Raw genomic sequence first — 17859 nt, forward strand, 5'->3', positions numbered from 1 at the left:
ATCTGGCTTATGATACTACTAATCAGGTAACTAATATTAACCAATATTCGTTAACCCAATTTTGACTAGGAAAAAAACAGATAAAAATAATGATGAAAAAAATAGTATTTAAAGGCAATTCAGGAACATTCCACAAGATGGAGATCTTAGCCTCCCGAGACCTCTGTCAGTTCACTATAAATTCAGATATCCCATCCATCTTCCACCAGACCCCCTTTGCAAAGTCGGAAATGGAGATTTCTTCTAAGGAAAAATGGAGAAGGCAGCTTTCTTATATGGGTAGCTCTATGATGAGATTTTTTTTTTTATTGCTTCACATCACAAATACGGCCAATGTTCACTTGTCATCTAAATGACAACACCTCCGCAATTAGGATCAGTGTTGAGAAAGTGCCAACATGCGCTATCGTTTGCAATTCCCGCAAAGATCTCATGTAGTAGAAATGCGAACTGGAAAAACGACCTAAGACCCAGCTTAGAATGCACAGAGGGAGGAGACAGTGAGACGTGCTCTAAGAGGTATGACCCCTGTTTCTCTGCCTGGTGGGGACAATTAGCACTGAAACAAGTCCCATAAGTAAGAAAAGAAAGGGGGGGGACATAGTTGAGTCTTCATACTGGGGGGAGTAGATCTTTCATCTCTCCAAGTTTCACTACCTTCATTATGGAATTTTCCTTGGATCACCAGCATATTCTGAGCAACAGTTCTCAGCAGGACTGATACAAAGAGGATAGGATTTTAAAAATACTACCACCACTTTCCATTATCCACACTTGCCCCCAGAAGACAGAGAAGGAGAAAGGGAGGGGGAAAGAGGGTGGGGAGAGAGGGACGGGAAGAGAAGGAGAGGGGAGAGAGGGAGGGGAGAGGCCGGTCTCACAACTAAACCCGCACCTGTCCTTTGGTAGGCAGGTCTTTCACGCTGTCTGGCTTGAAGAAGGTGAAGTCCACCATGGCCTGGAAGAGCGAGATCGCCTTCTCAGAGTGACCGGCCTGCCGCAGGAAGTGACAGTGCTGAAGAAAGAGAGCTGAAAGCAGGGAGAGCAAGAGGGAGAATCCTGGTTAACATCAATTCAAGGGAAAGAACACAACTTCTAACAACATGCGTTTCAACACCAAGAACATCTTTTCTCCGAAATTAGTTCCTGTGATCTTCTCAAAAGCTGTACTAATTACGTGTCCTCATTAAAAGGACTCACCACAGAACTGTAATCAAAGTACATTTATTCCAATTTTTATATGAAACCACTGTGGAATACAAATATTAACAAAAACTATATATGCTGCATAAAAGTAAGGCAAGAGAACGGGGCGCCTGGGTAGCTCAGTCGATTAGGTGACTGCCTTTGGCTCAGGTCATGATCCTGGAATCCCAGGATCAAGTCCCACATCGGGCTCCCTGCTCAGCGGGGAGTCTGCTTCTCCCTCTGATCCTTCCCCCCTCTCATGCTCTCTCTTAAATAAATAAAATCTTTAAAAAAAGTAAGGCAAGAGGTTGTTCTGAATAGTTACCAGATACTCAAAGCTCATTATTACAAGAAAAATTCTAGAAGGATGGTATAGATTTTCATCAGAAAGCAAAGATCTGTGCTCGATGGATCACTAGATGGCGATCCATCTTCATCATCTGTTCGGAGGCCACTGTAAACAAATCAAGGTTCCATCTATGAAAATTTCGGTTTGTCTGAATTGTGGTAGTTTCATGTTCTGAGTAACACTAGGCTATTTGCGCATACCACAAATGATATCAAATATGAGACTCTTTATGCCAGTGTTGTAAATGCTTATTAATTCTAGAGCAATATATATATATATCTTTAGAATATAAATATAAATATGAATGAATTAGAATCTAATCTAAAAGTTAAATACAGGGGCGCCTGGGTGGCTCAGTCGGTTAAGCATCGCCTTCGGCTCAGGTCATGATCCCAGGGTCCTGGGATCGAGCCCCGCATTGGGCTCCCTGCTCAGCGGACAGCCTGCTTCTCCCTCTGACCCTCCCCCTGCTCACGCTCTCTCTCCGTTTTTCTCTCTCTCTCCAAATAAATAAAATCTTTAAAAAAAAGAAAAGAAAGAAAAGAAATAGCAAGGTTTTGATCAAATAAACACCTGCTGTGAGCCAGACACGGAGCCAGACTCACCATGGGTCAATCTCCGTTAACGTGCTCGATGACCCTTATAAAGCAAGTATTGTATCATTGCTGCTGAGCGAGAAACTGCAGCTCAAGCAGGTTAAGGAAATATGCAAGGTCACAAGAGAACCAGTGAAGGGCAAATCCAGGCTTCAAGTCCAGAGTGATAGTCTCCAGCTCCTGTGTGACATGCTGCCTTCTGTCCCTCATTACCGGACAGAGTTCATATTCTAGCTCCTTCGGGACACAGAACATTAACAGTACAATAATATCGATAACTGCCTCTGTGTGCTGATCCCCATGAACACCACTGCCTGAGATCCCAGGACGGGTGAGAGGAGCGGACAGACACCTGGACAGGGAAGGCCACGGACAGCCACAACAGCCAAGACTTGACTGTGTTTCCTTGGCTAATAAGCAGAAAAGCTGGGACTTCTGGGCCGGGGATACTCTGCTAACTTCACCGGCTCCGATGCCCGCTCCACACCCCCACCAAGAAGGTGGAGGAGCGAGAATCTGGTCTAGTCCAAAGGGGTCCTAATACTTGGTTTACATCCGTTGTATCAATTCGGCCGTTTCTAAAATAAACCAGAAACACGCCTTCATTTCTGCCTAGCGCCAGAAGAAAGCGTAAGTCCCCCGACACGCAGGGCCCTGGTGCTCGGCCTCTTACCGAACACGGCCTCCTCGGTGCCGGGCAGGGCGGGGTGCGACAGGATGCTGCCGTCCTGCACCGCGGACAGGGTGCTCAAGCATTTGCCGTAAAGACCGTGGATCTTCGACACGGTGAAGGTGCTGAACTGGCTTTGGCAAAATAAAAGGTACTTCTGCCAGAGGGCCGTGCTGTTGGGGTGTACAAAGATCAGCTTCTGCCACTCCCTGAGCAGCGCCGAGGGCTCCCAGAACTCGGCGCACAGCTTCAGCCGGGCCAGCTGCAGCTCCACGCAGCTCGGGTTGCTCTCGATGGCCCGCTCCAGGACAGCCAGCTGCTTCTCCAGCACCAGCTTCGCGGACCTCTTCCGCTTCTCCTGCTCCCCTGCCTCCAGGGCATACAGGCCGGGGCTCCGCACGACCTCGTCCTCAAGACAAAAACGTCAACTCACGACCGCAAGTCGGGGAGCCTCAAAAGCCCGCCACCGCCCCAGAGCTCCCTGCAAGGCCCGCCCCCCGGCGCCTCCCAGGACCAATCGCCCTTCGGACCTCCTGGGCTCGCGGGTCACCGCTTTCCCTGGGTGGAGCTCCGTTCCTCGGGCGCCTGTTTGCTCGCGCTTCCCTCACCGGCCGTCTGCGCTCCGGCACGGGGGCTACGTAACGGGGGCGAGCGCGCAGCGCCCTGAGCGCTGCTTCTCAAGAGCCCACTTTACCCACGACACGGGCAGGTGTGCGGCAAAATACACCTGTACGAGCGGCTCAAAAACAAGCAAGCAGGACGCAGCCAGAGCCCCAGCTGGGCCGTCGTCGGAGCAGCGCCTTCTCTTCCCCAATTCTGCGCATTCTACACCCCGCACCCCCCCCAACCCCGGGTGAACAAGGGCGCTTCTTCCCAGATTCTGTTTAAATTTCACCTTCTTTTAGGAGCCCTTTCGTGCTCCCCTGCCGCCTCCCACCCCCGAATTCCACGTGAAAGCACTGACTCTCCACACGCGGGGTTCCTCACGGGCTGGGAGCAAGCTCAGGGCAAGGGCTCCAGGGTAATAAACCTCCAGCACCCGGGGCCCGGGTTCCTCCCAGGGGCTCAGAAACGGCTGCGGAGCGCACTGGTTGGCCCCAGACTAACACAGTCTTTCTAAGTAAGAGAAGCGGGACGGCGCTCCTTACCTGAAAAGCAACGAACGCCATCCACAGCTGAATATCGTGAGGGTTCTCCCGCACTCTCCTGTTGAACTCCTCCACCTTGGCCTTGAGCAGCGCGCGCTCTCTGTCTGTCTGGGAGTCTGGCTGCTTTGATTCTTGCTCTGGAGGGCCCTGTCCTTGTAACCACTGCGTGGTGGACTGATCGTAAATCCCCAGAGGGTTCAACCAGGTCGTAACGGGAGGAACCACATCATCCGAGCCCTTCACGGGGATAAACGAGATCGGCTCAGATGAGGGAGGTTCAGTTTTACTGCCAACGGCAACTCCGTCAATGTTCATTAAGCCCACGCTCTTCTTCGTAAAATAGCGCTCAACACGCTTGTGTGAAGGCTTCTTTTCTGTGGCAGCCCTCTCCCAGGATATACACTGCTTCTTAGGGTTAATGCCAAGGCAGGAGTCTCCCTTCCTCTTGTATCTTGTATTAGAAAAAGAAAGAGAGTTACTGAGGGAACAGGTGCATAGCTCTGCACCAGTGGAGGCTCGGCTCAGCGGGCTGAGCTCTTGTGAAGCAAGCTAACTTCACCTTACCTTCCAACAGTTTCTATTTAGAGAAATACGACAATTAGCAATCAACTTTTTCTGTGTGGAACTTTTCCTCTAAACGCTTCCATTCTTTGTTAACATCGCATGAATTTAAGATCAGGCCTGTCTTCCAGATTCTAGTAAATTCTAGTAATTTCTATTTTCCTGGAGTTTTGTAAAGTCTGCCCCATACGTTATGTCACTGATCGTCATGATCCTACGTAACAGACAAGGTGGAAATCCTCATCCCCTCCTTTACACTCTTCATAAAGACACGAGAACCTTGGGTGACTGAGTCATCTGTCTCCTACACCGGAACCTTTTCCTCAATATAGTCCAGTGTCCCCACGTAAGAAAACGGGGAGGGTTAAGATTGTATTTTTAATCCTGAAACAAAATAATTAAAATTACACTTGGCTGTTTTCTACTCTAGAGGGAGAGAGGGCTGGGTTCTAAAAGGCCTGTATGATGTGTGCAGGTGCCCTAGAATCACACTCACGACTACTGAATATGTGCATGAAGTCTGAGGGAAACCGTGCACTCTTCTGTAGGCGTGTTACACAAACAACCAGTTAAAGAATGGGCAAAGGATCCGGATGGAATTCACAAAAGACGACATGAAGGGCCAATTGGCGCATGCAGAAATGCTCACCATCATTAATCATGAGGGAAGTGCAAATTAAAACTGCAAGGAGCTTTGCCACATACCACCAGAACGGCTAAAATTAAACACCGAAGACACTGAACGCCAGTGAGCTATCTGCTGGGGAACCAGGACTATCACTTGCTGTTAGTGAGAATGGAAACTGGTACAGTCACTTTGGGGAAAGGTCTGGCAGTTAGACTTACCCTGTGACCCGGCAATTCTATTTTAGGCATTCCCCCAAGAAAAAGGAAACTGCCTTTCTACACAAAGACGTGTGCACAGATATTTTCAGCAGCCGAATGCCACGAAGAGCCCAGGTGCTCATCACTAGGAGAACAGATAAACAAGCCACAGTATGGCCACACGACGGAAGGCGACCAGCAGTGAGAACAAACTCCTGACAAACGCCACAATGGCGCTGGATGTCGAACACATCACACTGAGTGAAAGAAGCCAGGCCCAAAAGCGTACGTACTATATGATTCCATTTATATGGAATTCTAGAAGAGACAACACTAATTGAGGATGGAAAAAAATTAGGACGGTAACTGCCCCTGGGGAGGTGGGGTGTGGACTGAATGGAAGAGAGCCGGAGGAAATTTGGGGGGAGGAGGGGTTACAGGGATGTTCTATATGTTCACAGAGGGCTGGATTACACAGGTGTATGCATGTGTCCAAACTCAGCAATTGAAGATTTGTGTTACACTGTATGTGAATTTTAAGTCCGAAGACAAAACTAAACAAATCTTGAACTGCAGTTAATGACATGCATGCTGAAGTATTTAGGGGGCAGTACATGGAGGCTGGCACCAAAAAAATAAGATGGGCTGAAGGACAGACAGATATGTGATAAGGCAGGCGCAGTAAAATATTGATGGTAGAACGCAGAGGGTGGGAATAGGAGCGTTCACTGTAAAATTCTTTCAACGGATGCTGTATTTTTAAAATTTCCATAATATCATGCTGTCGGGGAAAAAAAAGGAGAGAGCACCCACCATCTTCTGTCATCTTCCAGAAAGTTCTGTGTCCACCTCCACCTGATCCAGGCCCAGCACCTCCTTGGCTTCCCCACAGTCAACAGGTGCCTGAGAAGCCACCCTCCCAGCTCTCACAGGCACACAAACCCTTCCTCTCCATCCTCTCCCCCAGGCCCTCCTAGGTTAACTCACAACAATCTGTCTCCGGTACCTTTAGGAGTCAAAACAAACTGTAACGAGGGGTGAGGAGATAAAATAGTGCTTCAAGAGCTCTAAACACACCCATCGTTCTGTCAGGAACAAACTGTAAGTAGAACTCGTTATGTTCTCCCCTTAATTACTATTTTATTTTTATTTTATTTTTGCTAAAAATCAACAGTATTTTAACATTCACATAATCTCTTAAAAATGTTTACAGTTTTCTGACTTTACAAATGCATTTTCTAAAGCTGATTTTAATAGCTGCATTTTATAACAGATGAAAACGATAAAGGAGGAAAAAAGAGTCTTACTGATCTGGATTATTAAATGCCTACTTTCAGGTATGTGTGTACATGTGTTTATATGTGTACACACACCTCTTTTTAAAAATAGTTGATCTACAGCTCCAGGCTTTTCTCCCTACCTCTGTGCATTTCCCCATACCATTCTTTTTAGAAAATACCATTTTTATTGGTTTTGAATCAATCCATTGGAGGGGTAAGCCCTCATCTAGTTAACATTTCTCTATTGTTGGACATTTGAGTTTTATCTAATTTATCATCTATCACAGAACCTTAATTGGACATTTGGGTTTTATCTAATTTATCATTTATCACATAACCTTAACCATAGAACCTAGGATGTAATTTAATGCAATATTCCCCCACATGAAGGCATTTTTTTCTGTAAAATCTTTATCAAATAGTCAGCTGGTCTTACCTGAATAATTCCAGAAGGAGGGAACCCCACTTTGGAGGTTCAGTGAATGACACCATATGGACATTTAATTTACATGAATTTAGCTACAGGAAAAGGGAAGGGATGGGAAAGGGGGAAAGAAAAGAAAGAGGGACAGGGTATGGGAAAAGAATATATTTAAATTGAGCACACACTTCTGCCCTGAATCCACTCAGCAGCTCTAAGCTCCAGAGTGAGCTGGGCAATAATAAATTTGCCTTTCCTTCAGTGACTTCAATTCACACGTGCTCTCATGGTGGCAGTCTACCTGGGTCCAAATTCCAACCCCATCATTTACTAACTAGGTGACCCTGAACAAGTTATTTAAAACAAAACCCCAAAACCTGTCTGTACCTCAGTTTCCTCATCTGTGAAATGGGGATAATAATGGTACCCATGTCAGAGAATAGCAGGGATGATCAAAAAGTTTATATATTTCAAGTCCTTAGCCATATAGTAAGCACTAGATAAGTTAAAGTTATTACTATTTTGTAAGACTTGGCTCCTAAACATAAGCCAACTATTTGATCTGGTGTATAGTTAAAGAAACAATCCACTCCATAAACGGAGAAAAAATGGAGCTGAACTTCATGGAGAGCTAGTATATTAGCCCTAAGGAATTTTCCAAAGGTAGTTTTGACTCTTACCCACGAACTCTAAGCCCTGCTCACCACAATACATGAACGCATACCAGGTCACTGTTGGGAGGCTCACACGATTAGAAAATTTGCTTTGATACTGAGTCAAATCTCCTTTCTGCAACTTCCACTCGTTGATCCTGGTTCTGCCTTCCCGAGTTACACAGAACATTGCCAATCTACCTTCCAAAAGATGGTCCATTGAAGCTTAAAAGACTCTGACCATATTGCTGTTCCAGGCCCATACCCACAAGGCCTCATCTGGTCCGCACAGGATGGTGCCAGCCGAGTCCTCTCAACGCTCCTGGTTTGTCAGTGCCCCTGGTGAAGTGTGAAAATTTACGACTGACAAAACACGCCCCTGTCCTCTGACCAACTCACAGTGCCATGGGATCAATACTTTTCTAGATCTGGACACTGACAGCGGTACAGCTATTAATCCGGGTAAGACTTAGCTCACCTAAGCCTCAGGAATCTACTGGGAAATCACACCAATGCCCCACGCCCTTCCAATAGCATCTTCACAATTTAGATTAGTAAACTTCTCTCATTACTCTCCTCCTAAGGTCTGGGCCTCTCATTAGCAGAGATTTAAGAGCCAGTCATTGTGAATATTTTTCCTTTTTCATCTATTAATAAGTAATAACCCTTTGTGCAAACTAATGTCTAATTTCTATCGATGATGTCTGATATCTGAGTGTGCGGCATAGCAGGAGTTAACAAATGAAGAAACAGAGGCTCAGACAGGGTTAGTGACTCACGTGGGATTACATTATCAGTTAGTGGCCAAGTGAGAATGAGAACCAGGGTCCTCCGTTTCCCAATGTAGAAAACATCCTACCACACAACTGAGCTCATCTTTATTTGTGGACAGGAAAAGAATACTTGAGGTTAGAGGAACATAGGTTCCCCAAGAAAGCTGCTTCCTGGGGCGCCTGGGTGGCTCAGTTGGTTAAGCGACTGCCTTCGGCTCAGGTCATGATCCTGGAGTCCCTGGATCAAGTCCCGCATCGGGCTCCCTGCTCGGCAGGGAGTCTGCTTCTCCCTCTGACCCTCCCCCCTCTCATGTGTTCTCTCTCATTCTCTCTCTCTCAAATAAATAAATAAAATCTTTAAAAAAAAAAGAAAGCTGCTTCCTGGCAGCATGATCTTGAGAGGCTACCCACCCTCTCTGAGGTTCCTTTTCCCTGGTTCCTTTTCCCCATTCATAAAAGAAGAGTATGGTTCCCCTCACAGAGCAGATGTGAGGATCACACAGGCTAACAAGCACGGGCTCAATCAGTGTTTGCTGGCCTCCCCATCTTTTCCTGGGTCCTACCACGTCTGGCACCACACCGCGGGGCCATGGGGAACCAAACAAGACTTTAAGGAGTATTAAAATTATTCAAAAAGGTAGGAAAACATTTTGATAGTCATTTACTCTCAGCCATAAGGTTTTAGGAGACAGCATGTAGATATAAATATGCATTGAAAAATCATAGATATAAACACATCATAAAGGAAATCTTAGTTGGAATTGCCTATGTGGTGAGGTATAATGTCGTGATGAATGACAATTAAAATTGGGAGGCACAACAATGTAATGGGAACCGAAATTTATTTAAAAAAGTAATTAGCCTATAAAGAATGATAATGGTCTCCTCTTGGCTTTACATTCCAATATTCTCTACCTTCAATTTTCATTACCTGTAAGCTGTCTGGGAAGAGAGATTGTGTATTACTGTTCTTTGTGTTCCCAGCAGTGTCCTACAAACTACTCAGTGCCTAAGGGATTTAATAAGTACTTAAATATTTTTGATTGACAAGGTAGAGGAGAAAAGTTTAATAAACTGATTACTGAAGTGAATACCATCGTCTCTTTTTTATCTGGTGACATATGCTGGAAGCATCTTGAAAAAGTCATTACCATTTAATGTCACTTTTAAAATGGCTTACTTGGGGGATAGATGAATAAAAAGCTTACGTGACTTTTTAAAATGGCATACAGATCAGACCAAATGGTTTCTGGACAGTTCGTCACAATTACTTACTTCAAGGTATTTTTTAGATTCATTCATTCAACAAATATTTACTAAAAACCTACTACGCCCGGCACGATGCCAGTCACCACGGATAAATGAGACTCTTCAGACCTGGATCCTGACTTCAAGGTTTGAACTTTCACTCCAGAGTGTGAGATAAGACACATGCCTCAACAGCTCAGCGATGGAGGACACCCACCAGAATCCAGAAAGGGCGGGGGGGGCGGGGGGGGCAGACAGAGACCGTGCAGAGAGGGTTCGGGGGAGAAAGAAGTTACTTCCCACCAGTGAAAATCAGGAAAGACATCATGACGGGTACCTTGCTATGTCTCCTCGGTAGAGAGACATACTCCCAGTTGGCCGGATCCGGTTTCTTATCTGTTCTGAAGGTTTCTCCAGTCAGAGCCTGAATGTCCTCAAGCCAAACAAAGCGATGCCCAATATCAGCGGCAGCATTACCTTCTTGACTGTGGGACACAGGAAGGTGAAGAACAAAGAGGGAGAGGCACTTTGAAATCTTCTAGTTACATCGTCCACCTTTTCAGAACAATGAAAGTTAAACATTTCAACACTGATGCTCCACAGAGCATCAAACACACCCAAGTATGTCAAATGTGCACGTGCCACAGATGAAGAGGATTCCTGCGGTGGAAAAAGCCTTAAAATATGAAGCAAAAACTGTCCACGCTAAGTGGCACTTTACCAAGAAATCACCTTATCTCAGAAATTAACCTGACACAAGAGTTTTTATTTTTTATTTATTTTTTTAAAGATTTACTTATTTAAGTTAGAGACAGGGAGTGGGGGAGAGAGAGAGAGATTAGCACATGGGGAGGAGCAGAGGGAGAGGGAGAAGGAGAGAAGCCGACACCCCGCTGAGCACAGAGCCCAGAGCTCGATCCCATGACCCTGAGATCATGACCTGAGCTGAAATCAAGAGTTGGATGCTTAAGCGACTGAGCCACCCAGGCGTCCCTAGTGTTCTTTTTAAACATTCCATTAAATGACTGTAACTAGAATTTCAAATATATTTATAAACAGGTTTTCTTTAAAAATAAAGTGGGTTGCCCTTGCTTAGCCTAACTCATTAGAAAGTGCTCAAATTATTCCAACTCAAAACTTAACAAAAGCAACATGACAGTTCCAAATGGGTCAGTCTCACATATTATTCAGACTTGGTCTAAGTCTTGTTTTTATAGCCCGGGCTCTGTGGACTGACCTTCTTTCTTACACCAAGGCCAGAGAGAGCCACTGTGAGACCAGACCCTTACTTATCCCTCTGAACCAACCTGAGAGTTGGCAGACTTCCAGCTGAGACACAAATGGAACCACTTCCCTAGGAGTCAAACGAGAGGGGGAGGGAACGTTTCTGGCATCTAACATCTTCCCTCCTCTAAAGAAAATCAGTTCATCATGCTGCTGACACAAGAAGCTGCCAAAGTAGTCAAAACAGCCCTTAACCTTGTTCTATCTTTGCTTTTGACTCTGCCCAGATAGAAATAAAGATTCTAACAGCTTCTAAATCATCCTTGGTGGGGCGCCTGGGTGGCTCAGTCGGTTAAGCGTCTGCCTTCGGCTCAGGTCATGATCCCAGGGTCCTGGGATCAAGCCCCACATCGAGCTCCCTGCTCAGCGGGAAGCCTGCTTCTCCCTTGTCCACTCCCTCTGCTTGTGTTCCCTCTCTCGCTGTGTCTCTCTCTGTCAAAATAAAGAAATAAAATCTTAAAAAATAAAATAAATAAATCATCCTTGGCTGGGAATATAGAGAAATGGCATTTCAGGGACACAAAGTAGCTTTCAGGGGCGACTGGGTGGCTCAGTCGTTGGGCGTCTGCCTTCGGCTCGGGTCATGGTCCCAGGGTCCTGGGATCGAGCCCCACATCAGGCTCCCTGCTCAGCAGGAAGCCTGCTTCTCTCTCTCCCACTCCCCGATTGTGTTCCCTCTCTCGCTGTGTCTGTCAAATAAATAAATAAAATCTTTAAAAAAAAAAGTAGCTTTCAATCAAGTGTTTGCTGAATAGGTTAAAATACATGGTGATATTTAACACATTCCCCTTCAGAATATCTATGGAGGGTTTTCTGTTGACAAACACCGTAAGGGGCAGCAAAGGGAAGGAATGAGATGGATGCAGTCCAGAAAGAAATGGAAAGCCCATGGCGGAGGGAGGAAGAAGTGGACCACCCCTAGGGAATAAACAAGCTCTGATCCTCTCCTATTGGGTACTGAGGTCAGGAAGCAGGATGTGGTCTGGGCTGTGCACAAGGAAGGATCTGCCTCCACCTGAAGGTGAAGAGCTCACCCTAGGAGACAGAGGTCCCTGAGAAGCTGTAGCCTTAGGGGAAGTCGTCCCTCGATCACCCAAAAATAGAGTTCCTGTATGGTGCATTACACCCCCGAGAACCCACTTTCCCGACATTATAGAAGTCTCACAACTCACTAATACCTTAGTCCTTGTCTCTATGGAAACAGTTCCTCCAGGTCATCTTCCCAGGAAGAGACTACAGAAGTTCATAGTAAGAAAGTAAAAGAGAAGAACAAAAAGAGTAGATTTTGATCTTAATGGGGATATTCTGAAAAATATCAATGAACTTAAAAATGCTATCTGGATCACAGAACCATCAAGAGGCTCTAAAGCTCACCTCTGATGTGATTACGCATAGGCTGAAAATAACTACCTTCCAAGTTCTAAATGGTAGTTCCTGTGTAGGTTCAGAAAATCCTTTAAAACTCATTTTCCTCAACTTTAAAAAAAAATGGACAAGTAGCTAACAGTGAGTTTCCAGAAGAAACAATGATTAATGTATGGTGCTTTGAAGACATACCGAAAAGCAAAAATATCAATAATGTATTCATTCATTCACACAACAGAAATGTACTGAGTGCTTACCGGGCATCAGGCCCTGTGCCAGCCACTGAGGGGTTACAAGGGCAAGCGAGACAGGAGTGATTCCTGCCCACATAAACTCGGCCAAAGTCAGAACCTTTTTATTCTCCCCTCCTAGAGCAAGCCTGGGTTATAGATGGAGCACCTAGGCACAGAGACGGCTGATTCAACCTGGATGCCCTGAGCCACAGCGGCCTGCGAGGCTCTCCACGGATCTGGTGGCAGAAGGATCCAGGAGGACTCAGGGTCCGCCTGTCTGATGGAGACTCCGTGGGTCAGATTCCAGACTCACTGCACCACAGAGCTCTCACGGATGTCAGTGGGACGTCTAAGCATACGACAAAAGCAAATAATGCCTGAAGAGTCAAAAAAAAATCCTAATAGCCCTAAATTTTTTAAGTATGCCTGGCACGGGGACTTCAACCTTCTCTCTTCTGGCCCATATGAACAAAGAAAAGAAAAAAGTGAAATGAGAAACGACTGAGGTAGTTCCAGCACGTGCCGCCTGTCACAGGCCTGGGAGAAGGGCCCCCTGTGGGGGAGCAGAAGAGACGAGGCAGAGGGGGGGCTACCAGCGAGCCAATGATGGGAGCAACAGGCTCAAGGGAGACAGCGGAGCAAAATGTGGGGAGAAGCAAAGCCCCCAGGAAAGGAAATACTGTGTTCATGGGCCAGTCCACACCTTCCACACCATGCTGGAAAGAAACGTGAGGTAAGAAATGATGACTCTAAGTGCTATACCACCCTTAACCAAAGAGTGTGTGTCCAATGGGGTGGGGGGGGGGATGCTGATGCAAGCGATAGAAAGGGAGACTATGGAAGAGAAGTAAGACCTGCCTCTTCCTCTGACCCTCACAGACGGGACCCTTAACTATGTAGTAAACTGGCCCATATTCCCATGGCGTGGCACATCGGCCATCTTTCAAAATCCCAAAGACTTTTTGTCTGAATCAGATTCTGACACAATCATTACTGCGTCTAAATAACATTTCTCAAATAAAATCACAGCCTTAATTTTTTTAATGAAAGTTTTCTTCTTCTTCCTTTTTTTTTTAATGTTGACCTAATGGTAGAGCTCTATTTGGGTTTTTTTTTTTTGGACTCCATTTGACTGAGTGGCTAAATAGTCATTCAGATACCTCATTTGTGGCAACAACTGAGGGAAAAAAATTCAAAATTCAAAAAGTCATAGATATTTGAGAATAGAAAACCCACCTTGGTTTCTCCGATTCCCTTCTACTGTCTCCAGTGCTTCTGGAAGTTCTGTCCTCCTCAGGCTCACTATCCGGCTCGGAGCCACTGCTACTGGCCGGCCCACGTTTTCTCTTGGTTTTCTTGTGGTGATGTTTCCTCTTCTTCTTTTTCTCTTTCTTCTTTTTTCTGCTTGTTTGTTTAGGCTTTCCGTTAGCGTCACTTTCATCTGAAGGCTCTGATTTCAGAGGACTCCTGTTTTGGGAAAATCAACATTAGAATTATTTTCAGATGAGAAGTAGGGAGAAGACTATGAAAATAAGCAAACAAATGTGTAAAAGGGAACTCCAGAAATGCCCACAGGGCCTTACTATTTGCCCATATATTGATATAGTGCCTTCCCGGATCACAACTCCCCTTAAGGATTTAAGAGCTGGACCCACCACCCAGAAAAGAAAAAAAAAAAAAAAAAAAAAAAGAGTTGGACCTAAAACAACAGTAGGTGAAGAAATTCTAATTGTAATAGCTTCTAAATCTAGACTTTCACATCTGTACATTTTTAAATGAAAATAATCTACGAGTTATTTTATCAAATATAGTATTTTCTGAAGCAATGTTATAAAGGGTTTATTTTCAGTCCTACATATTAGGGCAGCATGTCCTTAATGACAAAAAAAAAAAAAAAAGGTTCAATTCTGGTCCTTGTTTTTAAAGGTTATGAGGAGCCCTTCTGCATTACTGAAACATCTACAGACAACTCTCTCTCAGGCACCAACTAATGTCCATTTCCAAAGGTTTCCTGCACTTTCGGAGGGCCGCCTTCTCAGGGCTCCTCATCTCAGTGCGACCACCTAGTCCACAAATGCGAGAGGGCTCACTTCTCAGTTCGATGCTCTGCACCATTCTGCTGTCCTCAAAGTTTTCATGAGATTTTATCTGATGTTATATCACACCAGCTTCTGTTTTTCCAAAAATGGTGAAAATGCAACTGAGGGAACGTCAGAGTTATAATATTCTAAAGGTTACTGACGAGGTTAGTCAAGTGACTCAACAATCACACGGTGCCGTTTCCCTCGCGGCCTCGTTACTAGCGCACTATCACACACTTCCCACTACCAAGTGCACAGGGGGAAAGGAGGAATAATCTATGAGTGAGGTAAGGGAAAACAAAGAGCACCTCATTAGTTTGAGTAGAAAGAAGAGTTGCAATTCGCTCTTTTATCACAGGGTTTTCTAAGGAGCATTATTCGAACCCAGCAACAGACAACACACAGACAAAAACTAAAAATCATCTTCCAGAAAAGCTACCTCGTCAGCGGTGACCCTTCAGAAACCAGAGCGGCAGCCTCTTCAGGTTGTTGGCTCAGAGAGCTTATGGCTCCAACACAAAAGCTCGGGTTGCTCAGCCAATCTAATTCTGCACAAGCAAAGGGGGAAAAAAAAGATCAATGAAATCGGTTCAATGTGATTTCGAAAGCAGGAAATCCATCTTATCAGCTGACATCCTAGTTCACAGCCAGTGTCAGCCAGAGAGTCCGAAGAAGCCGAAGGGAATCCATGAGATTTTTATTTCATAGGGCATGGGGCTTTCTCACACTCTAAAATATTTAAGACTGAAATCCTCTTGTGCAATCAGACTGCAGCTTAAGCAAAAGCCGCGCAACAAGTGTGGCTTAAAAAGCAACATGGCTTCACGATTCCATCACACTCTAAGGAGCAGGAATTGTTTCCAAAGCACCAGGATTGAATGACCTCAAATTTGACGCAGACAATTCTGAAAAGCTTAAAAATCAAATCATGCACAAAAGCCTGCCATGTTTAATACCGTTACAGAAGATTAAGACATTTTTCTTCAAAAAATATTCCGTTCTCAGTAACTTAACATTAGCCTTTCCTTACACCAGTACTCTTCTTTGAAAATAAAAACATGAGGTGTCAACTTTGCTAACGCTAAAATGACATAAAATGTTAATAATGATTATCTCTGGGTGGTGAGATTAAATGTCCAAAATTTTTCCTCCTTCTGCTTATCCATTAATTTCTAACTCCTCTGGAATGAACTTTTTCTAAATTACTTATTTCCTAACCTTTTAGGAGTCTTAACTGTGAAGGAAAGGAAAAAGCCATGGTGGATGGTGGCAGCAAGGGGGCCCCAGGAAGGGTTTAGAGGTTGTCCTGTTTTGTTCTAGGATGAGGCCAGAGCACCCGTGACATGAAGTTAGGAGACAGAAGGGTAACTGCACTTCTTTTTTTTTTTTTAAGATTTTATTTATTCATTTGAGATACACAGAGAGAGAGAGAGAACATGAGCAGGGGGAGAGGGAGAGGGAGAAGCAGGCTCCCCACTAAGCCAGGAGCCCGACGTGGGGCTCGATCCCAGGACCCTGGGATCATGACCTGAGCTGAAGGCAGACGTTTAACCATCTGAGCCACCCAGGCGCTCCGTGCACTTCTTAACAGCTATACTGGGATATAATCTATAAACCATAAGGTTCAGCCATTTAAAATGTACAACCCATGGTTTTTAGTATATTTAGAATTGTACAGGGCGCCTGGCTGGCTGTGGAGTATGGAGTCGGTGGAGTATGCAACTCCTGATCACGGAGTCGTGAGTTCAAGCCCCATGTTGGGCACATAATTTACTTAAAAAAAAAAAAAAAAAAGAATTGTACAACCATCACCGTAAAATAATTTGGGCATTTTCATCATCCCAAAAAGAAACCCCATAGAGGGGCGCCTGGGTGGCTCAGTCGTTAAGCGTCTGCCTTCAGCTCAGGTCATGATCCCAGGGTCCTGGGATCGAGCCCCACACTGGGCTCCCTGCTCGGCCGGAAGCCTGCCTCTCCCGCTCCCACTCCCCCTGCTTGTGTTCCCTCTCTCGCTGTCTCTGTCAAATAAATAAATAAAATCTTACTAAAAAGAAAAAAAAAGATAGAAACCCCAAAGCTATTAGCAGTTACCTTCACTCATCTCTGGCTCTTCCACCCCAGGCAACCACTAATCTGTCTCTACAGATTTGCCAGTCTGGGACACTGAATATAAATGAGATCATACAATACAGTCCTTTGTAACTGGCTTCTTTTACTCGGCGTAATGTGTCCAAGGTTCATCCGTGCTGTAGCACGTATCCATGCTCCATTCCTTTTTATTGCCAAATAATATTCCATTTTATGGATATCCCACATTTTGTCCATTCATCGGCTGATGGACACCTGGGCGTCATTTTGGTTATTATGAACAACGCTCTGTGAATATTCATGTATAAGTTTTTATATGGACATATGTCTTCACTGCTCTTGGCTAGATATCCAGGAGAAATGCTGGGTCATGTGGTAACTCATATTTAGCATTTTAAGGAAATGCCAGACTGTTTTCCAAATTGGCTGCACCACTTTACATTCCCAATAACTGTATACGGATTCTCTGATTTCTCCAAATCTGATTTCTACTGTCTGTGTTTTAGGTTATAGTTATCCTACTGGGTGTGATGTCTCTCCTCATTGCGCTTTTCCATTTCCCTGGTGACTAATGATGTGAAGCATCTTTTCGTGTGTTTATTGGCCATTCATATTTGAACAGTAATAGTCAAATCCTTTGCCCATTTTTTAATTGGGTTGCCTTTTTAGTGTTGTGCTGGAAGAGTGCTTTATATGTTCTGTCTTCTAGTCCCTGATGATTACTGCATCTTACTAAGGAGAAGATGCTGAAATGTGTGCTCCTTGATGACAGGTACTTTGTTTGACTCACTGTTGTATCCATTTGCAATGCCTGGCAATGCGTCAGGAAGAGTTTAATAAATATTTGTGGAAAAGAGGGGAGGGAGGGAGGAAAGGTACATTAAAAGAAAAGAGAGGGGTGCCTGGGTGGCTCAGTCAGCTGAGTGTGCACCTCTTGATTTTGGCTCAGGTCTTGATCTCAGAGTCATGGGATGGAACCCAACGCTCAGCAGGGAATCTGCTTGAGATTCTCTCTCCCTGTCCCTCTGCCCCTCCCCCCAACCCCCACCTCACTCTAGAGCGCATGCAGCACACACACATACACACGTGCTTTCTC

At 45.1% G+C, this 17859-nt stretch overlaps 1 protein-coding gene across 1 annotated transcript in view; it reads right to left on the bottom strand.

The window, feature by feature from the left end:
• Positions 1-17859, bottom strand: part of NRDE2 (NRDE-2, necessary for RNA interference, domain containing) — a 48736-nt gene that overhangs the window by 17647 nt on the left and 13230 nt on the right. Inside the window, 7 exon segments of the mRNA XM_036064442.2 lie at positions 896-1029; positions 2807-3212; positions 3952-4402; positions 10050-10076; positions 10078-10197; positions 13831-14061; positions 15115-15223. Of these exon segments, the coding sequence (XP_035920335.2) occupies positions 896-1029; positions 2807-3212; positions 3952-4402; positions 10050-10076; positions 10078-10197; positions 13831-14061; positions 15115-15223 (1478 nt within the window).

The sequence above is a fragment of the Halichoerus grypus genome, chromosome 8, assembly GCF_964656455.1.
Source record: "Halichoerus grypus chromosome 8, mHalGry1.hap1.1, whole genome shotgun sequence".
Classification (NCBI taxonomy): domain Eukaryota; kingdom Metazoa; phylum Chordata; class Mammalia; order Carnivora; family Phocidae; genus Halichoerus; species Halichoerus grypus.